The sequence below is a fragment of the Thunnus albacares genome, chromosome 5 (genome assembly GCF_914725855.1).
Source record: "Thunnus albacares chromosome 5, fThuAlb1.1, whole genome shotgun sequence".
Taxonomy (NCBI): Eukaryota; Metazoa; Chordata; class Actinopteri; order Scombriformes; family Scombridae; genus Thunnus; species Thunnus albacares.
Genome location: NC_058110.1, coordinates 14,516,185 through 14,528,971, shown reverse-complemented (window position 1 = coordinate 14,528,971; position 12,787 = coordinate 14,516,185). Strand labels below are relative to the sequence as shown.

The window sequence follows — 12,787 nt, the reverse complement described above, 5'->3', positions numbered from 1 at the left end:
ATGTTATATTATGAAAAGCAGATGAAGGCTTGATATAACCAACTAAATTATGGGTAAAGATTGATGTTGATTATGTGTTTTGGATTTAATTGGAGTCAATCTCACCTCAGCTACTTATAAATAATTGAAACTCCATGCAGATATAGTTTTGCCCAGGGGCTATTTCACAGGCAGAAAGCTAGCCAGGAGACATGAAAATCTTATTATTAAAGTCTTATTTACTTAAATCTGTAAATAAATAAATGAAAAAAAATAAAAACATAATTTTTAAAAGCATTATTAAAATAATTTATTTACAGTATTAATCCATCAATAATGGGTGAATTTAAAAAAGGGTTCAAAAGAACAACATAAAGCAATCAATAAATACATCATTTAAAAATGTGTAAATTAATAATGGTAATTCAAAACAAACTTGAAAGTGTAGCTTTAAAAGAGAAATAAATAACTGAGTTTTAATCAGGCAATTTGAAGGCCGATATCTTTTCCCTTTTACATTTCCATCTTCCCGCTGCTTTGCTTTTGTTTTACCATTTATGTGGCACTTTGGGCCTTGCATGCATGTTGAGGATTGCAAATAATAAACACAGTATGTTTTGATGTTATCTGACTAACTCCTGCTTTAAGAAACTACCTTTCATATCTTCAATTATGTGTACTTTTTCATGACAACAACGAAAGTCCTGTAGACCTGCTTTAATATTAGATTTGAGTCCAGAAACTGCCCAGTTAAAACCACTGAAGCTGAGCTTTACCCTGTGTGCTGATTTATCATTGCACAAACTGTACAAGCTGGTCACATCACTGCTTGATGCATCAAAATACTTAATGCATCTGCAATATTGGCTCTTTGCCTGTCCGATCTCCCATCACTAATATTGTCTCCAGCAGCTCTGATATTGCTGCCATCAGTTGCCATCAGACCCTCTCATTTCCTCTTCGGACGGATATGAACTCTCCTGACAGCACAGGCATCAGCAGCATCATTGTCTGACAGCCAACAAACAAGACTAGACAAATAAGAAAGGACAGAGCATTTCATACAGATCACTACACAAACACTTGATTGCTGAGATGATAACACCGCTGGACGGCATTTGGAGAAAATCGTGCTTGTGAAACATCCTCATTTGGATTAGGAGCTATCTTGTGTTTTGGGATCACTTTTCCATTTGAAAGCGTTATCTGCAGAGAGGCGGCGGATGGCCTTTTGTGAATTGATGCAAGTGTAGTAGGCCACTTCATTTACACAGCAATGAGAAATCAGACTTTAACTCTCTGAAGAACATGTGTTTTGTTGACTATATATGCTTTACCAAACGCAAACAACCAGGCAAAGGTTGAACAAAAATATTTTTATTGTTACATGTACCTGCCATGGTCACTGACATATAACAGTTACAATAACTCACAGAGGTACTTTCCATTTTTAAGATTAAAAATATGCTATTAGAGTTTTCCTCCATAACATTTCAGTAGGCAAACACCATTAAAGGCATTATCAGTTCTTATGTACAGTAATAATTTGTGCACATAGATACAGCATGTTGGGTATAACATAAAATATATGATGGTGCCTGCAGGAATCATTTATCTTGATTGTAGCATTTTTTAGACACATGTGCTCTGTGTTTTTATCAGATTTAAGGGCACATATATTATTCTCTCTCCGAGCATTGTGCTGTCTACTGTTGCGCTCGCAACTATCTGACTTTGTTGAAGATGGATAAACCATGAAGAGGAAAAGGTGCTTTATGTTAAAAATCAAATTCCTCTTGAAATCTGTTGTAAACATTAACTGCTTTAGGGTGGTGTTTCCCTCTCCGCCTACATGTTAATTCATTTCCATGGTGGTACATGAAGCATTTTGAAACTTTGATTCATCACTGTCCATTTTGTTTTGATGCCTACTTCATAATGGTGGTTGAAGAGTGGTTGTGTTTCTCAAAGGAGCACATTTCATCTCCTGTCGCAAAAAAAAAAGATTTTGATACTAAGAGAATAAAAATGTTTGTGGTCATTTCTCTATCAGTTTTTCCCTCGTTCTGCTGCCTGCCGATATGACACACTTTAACTCCATTTATGATGGACGAACAGCACTCATCTGTCTGTTGCTTGGACTGTCAGCACACAATGAAATGAGTACAAGCTGACAATCCACTTACCAATGGCTGATGTTTACAGACACTATTACTTTATTCTGTGCTAGATCCAGAAACATTTCCTAACTCAAACAACTTCTATCCTCCTTCATTTTTATCTGTTTTTACCTCTTGCATCTTGAGTGGAGTTTTAGAGCTTTTGCAAACATTTTAATTTGCAAAGAAATTTGAGAAAATTTCAGCTATTTAGTTAATGGTTTTTATAGGTACATTTCCCAGTAATGTACCTAAACACTAAAATTGCAACATTCATTCTGGTCCAATAATGACAATAAAACCAAAAAAACTGAAATATCAGCACCGACATGGCTGGCACGGATAATAGGTACATGCAATACAAAACACTGACACTACAATGGAGTTTACTATGTACAACTACTAGGATGACATCTATATAGGTCTTTATAATGGCTCACAAACAGATGCTGGTATCCACTGTCATTTCATCAAATATCATCACATATGGAGAGCTGACACTGAAATGGTTTGAGCTTGACAGAGAATAAACTGTACAACAAACACACCTGATTCACAGCAACACATCGTCAGGAAACACACACTATTTTATCTCACTGTAGTTTGTGCATTGAGACAGTGCCGTGTCCCAGAACATGTGGATTCATTTTACAAACGGATACAAAACTAATACAAATATGGAAATTACACAAATGTTAGTAGCATGTAAGTATAATGTAGTCAGCTATATGTTAGTTTAACCACTTTGTCTTCCAACCCTGACCTTATGCACTGTACAGTGTCAGTAATTGTGTCCTATGTGAGGTCTTTTTCTCCCTCAAATTAGTCCATACATCATTCATTGTAGCTAAAGTTTTAACAAGTCATTATCTTCCATAATCTATTAAACTGTGAACTATGATAAACTATGTTTAGTTTGGTTGTTAGTTAAAGGTAAATGTATAGAAAAGTAAAAAGTGTTTTCCCTCTGAACTACTCATCTGTAAACTTTAGGTGAACAATAAACTTGTAAGTTTTAGGTCATATCATATTTATATCATATGCAGTTTCTTTTTGTTGCTGTTTGCAGTATACAATTAATACACTTATTAATATATAATTACTCATATTTTAAGATCAAAGCGTGACTCTCCATTAACTACTGAACATGCAACATGTTCTAATATTAAAGGAGATATAATCAGCATCAGGATAAAAGCTGTGAAAATGTCTAAATGTCAAAATCTAACTAAGATTTTTAAAGACATTTTAAACATTGTAGTGTTCATAAAATAAGCTTACACACTTCGTACACAAGCGCATACATTCATGTAAACCCTCCTTTACCAAGATTGCCAGGACGCCCTTGTAAATACCAATTCGTTCCACTATGACCTGCCTGGTTAAATAAAGGTTTGTTTAAAAAAAAAGAAAAAAACTGCTGTAGCCAAATCACAAGGAAAAAGTGAATGAATGTAAACATGTCAAGAATGTTCAGACGACAATATTGACTCAGTTCTTCATCTTGTCTCAGAGTCTGTCCAGAATTACTCAGCCGCCTCATGCTGCTCCCTCTCCTCAGGAACAGACATGAAGATCTTCTGACAGAACATGGTGAAGATTTCTGAGGAGAAACAACCCATCACATTAACCCAGTCTGTTTTCCTTTGCCAGGTTACCACAGGTCAAATGTTGTCAGGTTTTATTAAATATCAGACTGACACCTCGGTTTGACTCTTTTCCACTGACTACACAAACAAACTGAATGTATCAGTGCCCACAGCTGCAGGAATTTCATAACAAACTGTAATAAATACCTCTCCAGCCTTGCCTGAACAAATAGACAAAGACGCTATAAAAAAAAACAAAAATGTCTCACTCACCAAGCATCTTCTTGACTACGTGGGGTTTCTTCCACTTGTAGCCCAGTAGGTATGCCGGGATGCCTGTGAGAATAATGCTGCTGCCTACCAGGCACTCAAACGGAGCAGCCCAAAAGGAAACAGCGATCATGAAGACGCAGCCCAAAACGAAAGTCACAGGAATGAACAGATACACCTGCAGAAAGAAAGCAAAATAGATGAAGCCGTCTGTTCCAATTAGAAATGAATAGAGTAGATGAAATACTTTATCAGGTAATGTTTTCCTCCTCATACAAAATTGGTGCCTTTTGTAATATAATAACGTGTAACACTAAACATGTATCTCTAAATATTTGGGGAATGTAATCAAACCTTGAGATATCATATATGTCAAACCTATAGATACCATATATTGAATAATGTAAAAACATCACATCATGGCATTATGATTTTATAATAATGGAATATTTATTTAGCTGATGATAGCTGATAGTGATGCAAATAATTGAAGGTATTTGCTAAATTATGTTATTTGTGTATAATATCACATCATCGGTTAAAACAGTTACAACCACCAGTGATTGTAATCATATTGTAATCCATTTAAAGGGTAAACTGAGCATCAGCAGCTAATGAAGCCAAATGTATTTTTGCCCTGTCAGACACTCTGGATTTAGATCTAAGAAATTGACACCTGTCTTGTTTCATGAATTGTTTCCGCACAAAGAAGAAAGCTCCATTTATTCCTTTTTGGAGGTTCATCATATAAAGCAAATGGGCTGAGAGCACTCAGGCTCAAAGGAGAGATGAAAGACTCTGGTCAACTAAAAGTAATATTCCCATGATGAAACAGAAACAAAGAGCCATGTATTCGTGTAAACATCACTCCTTCCTTTTCTGAAAACCCAGTATGGTTCTGCTTCCAACCATTAACAAGAGTAGAGATACAATGGTGCTTTCATTAAAAACACTGGACGCTTTATGAAACCAGGAGAAATGTTGATGATTTGGGCAGACAAAGAAACTGGCAAAGGTTCAGATACGTGCTGTAGAAACATGGTCCTGTGTCACTTTTAGACTTTTCAACAGGCCTCAAATACTTTAAAAATGATTTTTCACAGATAGATCTTCGGTGCAACAAGCGTTTACCACCTTTAATACAACTTCCCAGCCATGGGTGCTCTACCTTAATTGGCCTTTTGAGGTCGGGCTTGGTAAAGCGCAGCCAGAGCATGCCAGCAATGGCCATACCAACACACAGCCAGGTGAAGAAGCTGAAGAGGTTGATGACAGAGAAGATGTCCTGAGAGATGGCGTATAACATGGACAGCAAACACTGATAAAAGGGAAAAGAAACACAAGATTGTATTAGTATATAATCAAATACACTTTAAAGATATTTGAAGGGTGATTTTTGTGGAATATGTGCTAAATAGTAATGTGAGCATTCAAAGAGTTGTAACTAGCTTCAGTAGCCTCACCTTCAGATAGATGTTACATGGGCAGGTGCAATTAATAAGGTTTTAGAGCAAAGCCTGTGTCATATAGAACAAAGCAGGTTTTGTCTAATAACAATTACTCTAAAGTAATTCACCAAATGCTTATATTTAGAGCTCTCAGAACAGATTTGTGGCCTGTACTCCTTTTAGCAGATAAATATATTCAACTGCTCAAAAATTTGTTGTTGCAGTTCTCTGGTTGCAGTTTGATGCCCATAAAGGTCATATATGAATGCACTTTTATTTACCATGACCTTACTGGGTGTCATTATAGGCTGTTGGGCAAATTTAGCACAAAGGATTTTTAAAAATGGTGCTAATTATTTTAAAACATAAAAGTAACAGTGAAATTTTTGCTGTTAGTAGTGGGAGTCTTACTGTGAAGATGAGGGACGGCACCGGTGTGAAGAGGTCTGTGTGGACCAGCCCCAGAGCAGCGGGGAGTTGACCCTCTCGAGCTCCAGCATAGAACAACCTAGAAGAGATGAAACTCTTACTGTTATTGTTATGTTTTTTTGTGATAAAGCAGTTGGCCTATATAAAATTTCCAACCAATAACAGCCTGAAAGTCTGGGAACAATCCCCTCGTACCCTCCGATCATATGAAACTTCATATCTTCCCAATATTTGGGTCCATTATCCAAAAAGGATACTGGATTGTAACTTAATCATTGCAAAGAAATGAAAAACACACATCCCTAACTTTATTTCCCACCAAAAACTCATGGTATAAACTGGAAATATGTTGCATTACACTAACAAAATGCTATCAACCTTCAGTTTTATTCTCTACTTGCAAACACACACCGTGCCGAGGTGAACAGGGATCCGTTGACGGCTCCAAAGCAGGACAGTCCCACAAACACAGGAATCAACCAAGACATCACACCGAGTTGGTACTCCCCAAAGCTCTGCCAGACAGCACCATAACATATTAGTAACATACTTTATATGAAGGCAGCACACACTTTATGAAAGCAAAACCAACCTATACATCCAATTTTAGGTTGCAACACCGAGCTACGAGCCGATTGTCTGCTTAACCTGAAGTATGACACTCACCACGGCAACAGCCTCTGAATCGATCATGTCTTGAGGAGAGATGGTTGTGAAGTAAGCCAGGTTGGTCAGAACATACACCACCGTCACTATAGGCATAGATATGATGATGGACAAGGGCAGGTTCCTACGGAGCGTAAAGGTCAAAGGTCATTTGAGGAAAGAACACTTACAAACATATTTTCCAATAACATCAAATTAGTTCCTCTGTATTAGTGACATCAGTGATTACACTAGTGTTCAGTTTCATGCAATCCAATAGGACACATGTGAACATACAATTTCAGATCTGATATGAGTCATGCTAGATTGTACAGTATAATATAATATTTAAAAGCATAAGCATCACATGCTTCTCTGAAAAAAAGTCATACTTCAGGCGTCATACAAGGGTTCGACAAAATAAGTTGATTAGATCCAATCTAATGCAATAACACTGATGCTTATAATGTTCAGTTTGTAGTTTAAGCCCCTGTATGTTGTATCTCCATGCAATCAACTGGTGATAAACAAGCTCAGTCATGGATGAGGATAGTCATGCTGTTGGCATATATTTACAGGAGAGTCTGTACAATCCTCAAAATAACCTTCTTCACATTTAAGTCACCTCTCTGGATTGATCATCTCCTCAGTTACGTAATTCAGGTAATTCCTGAAAAACAAGAAAAACAAGTATTTTAGGGACTCTAATTATTGTATAATGTATTGTAAGAGCAAACATTTAGCAGCTTTGATATATGGTTTCTATTTCAAATCTGTAATTACATGAAAAAATGCCTCACCAGCCTCCAAAAGCAAACAGACCACTGTACAGAGCCAAGACAATATTGTCAACTCCCAGTTTGCTCCCTTCAAATGCCTTTTCTGGTGTCAGGTACGGCACGTCACCTGCACACACACAGACAGAAGAAGAAGATATTGAGGAATCAGAAACAACTGAATGAGAAGGTTGAGAAGGGTTTATGTGGTTTCATAAACATTTGTTGGATTCTTATTCTTGGCTGCTGTCACTTTTTATTTCTTGCATCAGCGTCAGACTGTTGCTGCCTGTGTGCTGACAGGCTTGACATTTTCAACCAGCAACTAGCCAGTTGGGACTCCGTCTGAGCACTTGGCCTCCTGGTCTGAGTATCTCCTTTGATGTACTGGAAACAGAATCAGGTCTGGCCTGGCTGACATTTGAAAATGAGCAGAAGTATCATTTGATGTGTAAACCAGTCAAAATCAGTCCGCTCATTTATCCACAGCAGCTACCAAAAATCCAGTGTGTGTGTGTTCAAAAGTGTGTGTGTGTGCTAGAAGTCTTGGATGTGCATGACTCTACCTGTCGCTTTCAAATGCTAATGACTCTCCTTACTGTGAGGCCTATTACACACGCATTATTTTCACACTCTGTCCTTCTCTCTTTGCGCTCTGAAAGACCACAGTGTGACAACAGACGGCAAGCTTCACCGCCTAGTTTCCATGGCAACACAGTGTGGAGCACAATGGTGGTGGGTGTGGTCTTGCAAAAGAGGGAGAGCAGCAGATGTAGCAGTGAGCAAACGATGACCACGCTGTCTTCCCGCCCTGTTTCATTTTGAATTTCGTGACTGGAGCTGATTCAGTTGCTTTGTTTTTACAGTTTTGAAAACATATATGTCTTATTTTTCAAGATGGAGCTGGTATTGCACATGACATCACATCAGCAGTGGTTGTCTACCTCCATCTTTAGGACAATGACATGATAAGGAATATATATATATACAGTATATATATTTATGGTTGTTTCGGTTCATAATGTGATTAACTTTAAGGACAATGAAAGATGAGATATTGTCTCTTTTTTGTAGCAATCATCAATGTCTCATAATTCTAAACTATTTCCCTCATATGACATGTACTATATCATGTTCTGTTATATATATATTATAGATAAATACTGTATAGATGGGCCATGTATGGAATTAATTATGTCAAGCAGCGTTCATCTTCACCCGCAGAGATACACATGCACATGGCTGCACACACGCTCAGACTCAATCACACGGCTGCAGACAGACAAGCCTTGTGTTCAGACTCAACAACTGTGCTAACAAACTGAAAGGAGGGCAGTCTGCTCGGTTGGGCTCATTAGTGTTAGTCAACAATTTGTTGATCATTAGAGACAGAAGACAATAATTGATTTAACTAACTATATCCCTCCATAAAACTTACAAGGGGTTAAAGTATTTATTTAATTTACATTTTTATCACCATCATTATATCAATGAATAATGAAAACAAGTGTGAGCCCCTTTAATTCAACATATTGTGCGCAGCTGCATGCTGAGAAATACATACTAATCATAATGGAGGGTGGAGAAAGCAATGTTTGTTGTTGGAGAGAAAAAACAACACTTCTGCTTTTAGAGGATTTAGTACAAAGTATGATGATACTTCAGTTTCAAAAAAGGAGCCAATGGGAAAAATCTATTGAAAAGGTTTTAAAAACTGTAAAGCAAAGGCAGCAACACCAAAAAAATGATCGTGAGGTTGATTTTTAATTAATTAAAGTGAAGTTTAATAGTGTTTGAAGATATGCATTTTATTTCAACAATAATAAAGATTATGATCAGGGATTAATTTAGCCATCATAATTAAACTATGAATTTTCATATCAGTGTATTCACTCATCACACACACTTCAAACAAGAATCAGTTTCTCTTTCACACGAAAGTGATGATAAGCTGGTGTGTTTTCAATTTAGTTGGACTGAATACTCAGCTGACAAACAGTGGATTTTGCACTGGAGTTGGTCACAATATTTAATTTCAGTTTGTCTTTTTTGTCCAGTTTGTCCACTCAACTTAAGCTGTGATCAAGATGTTAGTATCAACATTGGAAATGGTGATACCAGGTAGTGAAATAGATATAGATAGATAGTAATGCAGTTGATAAGAAATCATGTATTAATGTTAGATGTGTATCACTTCTTCTGGTTTCTTTGTGTTTAGAATGAATTCACAGAATACAGCACAGTTTTACAACGATATAAGACCACGATGAAGTATAGATTATAGAATAATAAGGTCATTCTGGACGTTTTAGTTGCTCTGTCTGTCAGTCTGTCGGTAAGTAGGACTCACCTGTGAAAATCTGTATGAAGCCAAAGAGGATGATGATGATCAGAGCTAGCAACTTGGAGGCTGTGAACAAATCTTGTACCTTGGTGGCCGCTCTCACACTGATACAGTTCACGAACGTCAGGGAAGCTACAGGGGACGGGAAGACACAAAACAATCAGGAATTAAGGGAATAATCACCTGGAATCTTTAATTATTGGTCACCTGTAGAGAAAGAGAATGTTTCTGCAATTATTCTGCAAAGTAACCCCAGTCAACACCCCTTACTCACTAAGACACAGGCAAGCAATGAGCTTAGCAGCGCTGTCGGGTACGGTGCAGTTCGGGTAGAGAGGTTTCAGAAGGTAGGTAGCAAACACCAGCGACACCACATACTGCGATGACGGCCGGATGATGAGCATCTCCACCCACAGCTTCAGAAAGGCCGCCAGTTCCCCGTACACCTCCAGGATGTAAGTGTAGTCTCCCCCCGACTTGGTGATGGTTGTACCCAACTCGGCGTAGCATAGGGCACCCATGGTAGACACCACTCCACAGACAGACCAGATGATCAAAGAGAGCCCAGCAGAGCCAGCTTCTTTTACCACACCCGTCGGAGAGACGAAAATGCCTGAGCCGATGATGGTCCCTATGATCATTCCCACTCCGTTGAAGAGGGTGATGCTGCGCTTGAGTTCGATCTTCTCCCCTTTGGCAGGTGAGCCGCTCGTAGGGCTTGTGGCAGTGGGTGCAGAGGCCATGGGTGTAGAGGGAGACGCTGCCCGCTCAATAATCAGACCATCTTGGTCTGGGTCTGCTTGAGCTGATAGAGAGAGGACAGCAGATAAGACACTTTCACACTTGAAATTCAGTTGTTTAGTGGCATCAGTGATCATAAGAAAAGCGGAGAGAAGTGACAGTGTTTTCTCTCTTGAGACATTTTAGTCACTTGTTTATTTTAATAAAATGTAATATCAAACTATATGGCTACACAGAAGAAAAAAATACTTTTTTCTAATCTTTCAAGCAACAAAGGAGAGATGCAGAGTACATTCTGTGTCAGCAATTTGGAAAACTTTGTAGCGTGGACTACTGTATGTTAAAAAACAGGTTCAGCAGGCTCATCAGGGTAATTTTAAAAACCTCTTTTTCAAGAATGACACCTCATCTCTGTAATTCCCTTCTCCCTCACAAACACACGCTGCATCAGGTTAAATTTAGACAACCAATACAGAACTCGTAAGGAATGCAAAGGTAATTTTTGTGTAATATGTGTCACATTTCCTCACCTGTCAACTCAGACACCACACACACACCAAAATCACCATCATGCATCTCTATAGCAACATCAGCCAGAGTGTGGTTTAGCATCAGGCAATGTTGCATCAGAGCGCATGGCGGACTAATGCAGCCCTGCACCATGTGGTATCTACGAGAGTGTGAGCATGCACTGTACCTACCCCCCATCTTCTCCTGGCTCGCAGCCTTGGCAATGCTCTCCCGACTGCTCCGTGATTTCAGCTCCGGCTCAGCCATCTTTCTTCTTAATCTGGATCCTCTTGTCTTCTTGTCCTCCTGCCCCCCTTTTCCTTCCTCCCTTTATGTCCCTTTCCTCCTCCTGCCTGTGTTTCCTCTCTCAGTCTCTCTCACACACACAACCCCCCCACCCCCCCCTAAATCTCTCTCTCTCTCTCTCTCTCTCTCTCTCTCTCTCTCTCTCTCTCTCTCTCTCTCTCTCTAACCCTCCCTGATTCGTCCTCTCTCACATACATGCACACACACTCTCCTCTTCATTTGCACACACTGCCTTCTTCATTCAGACTGGAATTCATCCGTCCCTGATCCTCTCTCTGTCTCTCTCTCCCTCTCCCTCTCTCTGTCTGTCTCTCCAGGATACAGCAGGGAGGAGCTGAACCTTTGTGATGCTGCACGAGCCTACGCCCACTCCAAATGAATGATGGGATAGCTCAGAGGGTGAAGTAGGTTACTGGCAGACACCATTTGGAGGGCTTACCACGTGACACCATAATCTTTTTGTGCGCTGCCTAATCCAGTAGTATACAGTATGTTTGTGTGTGTGCTTTCTCATCAGACTGTATTAGGAAGGTGGCTGTAAGGCTACTGTTCCCTCTAGTGATGTCAACAGTGAAAAACAGGTGTCTTTGTTCTCCCTCTGTCATGCAGAAAGGTGACACCACAGAGAAAATGGAGACCCACTGGCCCTATTCAATGCAGACAGTGCACAGTCATAATAAGAGTGATGAGGAACTTGATATTTCTGTATCACCTAATGCTTTTTCCACCATACTGGTATGATGAAATATTTCAAAGGTGTGCACACAGGACAACACTTACTCATCATTACAATACTAATACTGCTCCATAGTCGTAAGGAAAGCATGTTGTTAGTACAGACTGGTGTATGAGACAGACATTGTAAGAATAATATCATATATACATATATATATACATTTCTTTTCTGGGCAGTTTCTAGACTAATGGAAAATAAAAGTGATAGATTCAAAATAGCTATGAGAGCATATGGAGTGTAGGTATTGTGTATGCCATAGTTGTGGATATGAAATAAAAAATATATACCTAATTTTATTGTCATGAGTCATCAATTTTTCCATCATATTACAGGTAGGCCTGATATAGCCTTGTTTTCCTGAAACCGGTGCGTAACTTTCAGTGACCTTCATAAGGAAAAGTTTCTGAAATTAATTAACAGTTTGGGCATTTTTATATATTACAAATAACAGACTATGATATCATGTGCACTTTGCCTTGTGCTAATGAGTTGCACATCACATTTTTGACCACTAGATAGAGACCTTTACACGTTTGGGAACTTGTTACTGTGAGGTTGGCGTTGTAGAGTCAACAAATGAAACATTCAGGTGGTGCAGAGGAATATGTAGGGTTGTAGGGTACACATTAAATACATGTCTCATCCACAGCTCTTATAAAGTGAGTTTGCTTAATGCATAGTGTAATGTAATAAGCAAAATACAACATTACAGTCCAAAATAAACTGGTGTTACACTGTGTTTGGTGACCTATCAGATTCTGTGACCTGCAGTGCAAAGTATTCAAATCCTTTATTTCAGTAAAAGTATTAATACCACAATGTAAAAATACGTCATTACAACTAAAAATCCTATTT

At 38.6% G+C, this 12,787-nt stretch overlaps 1 protein-coding gene across 1 annotated transcript; it reads right to left on the bottom strand.

Moving 5' to 3' along the window:
- Positions 1-1,340: 1,340 nt before the first annotated feature.
- On the bottom strand, positions 1,341-11,279 carry LOC122983133 (large neutral amino acids transporter small subunit 1-like). The gene is made up of 11 exons (XM_044352908.1): positions 11,082-11,279; positions 9,914-10,444; positions 9,646-9,771; positions 7,320-7,425; positions 7,145-7,189; positions 6,541-6,664; positions 6,286-6,389; positions 5,857-5,953; positions 5,166-5,315; positions 4,001-4,175; positions 1,341-3,741 (listed from the first exon to the last, which is right to left on the bottom strand). The coding sequence occupies exons 1-11, from the start codon at positions 11,155-11,157 to the stop codon at positions 3,665-3,667; spliced, it is 1,611 nt and encodes a 536-aa protein (XP_044208843.1). The 5' UTR covers positions 11,158-11,279; the 3' UTR covers positions 1,341-3,664.
- Positions 11,280-12,787: the final 1,508 nt, after the last annotated feature.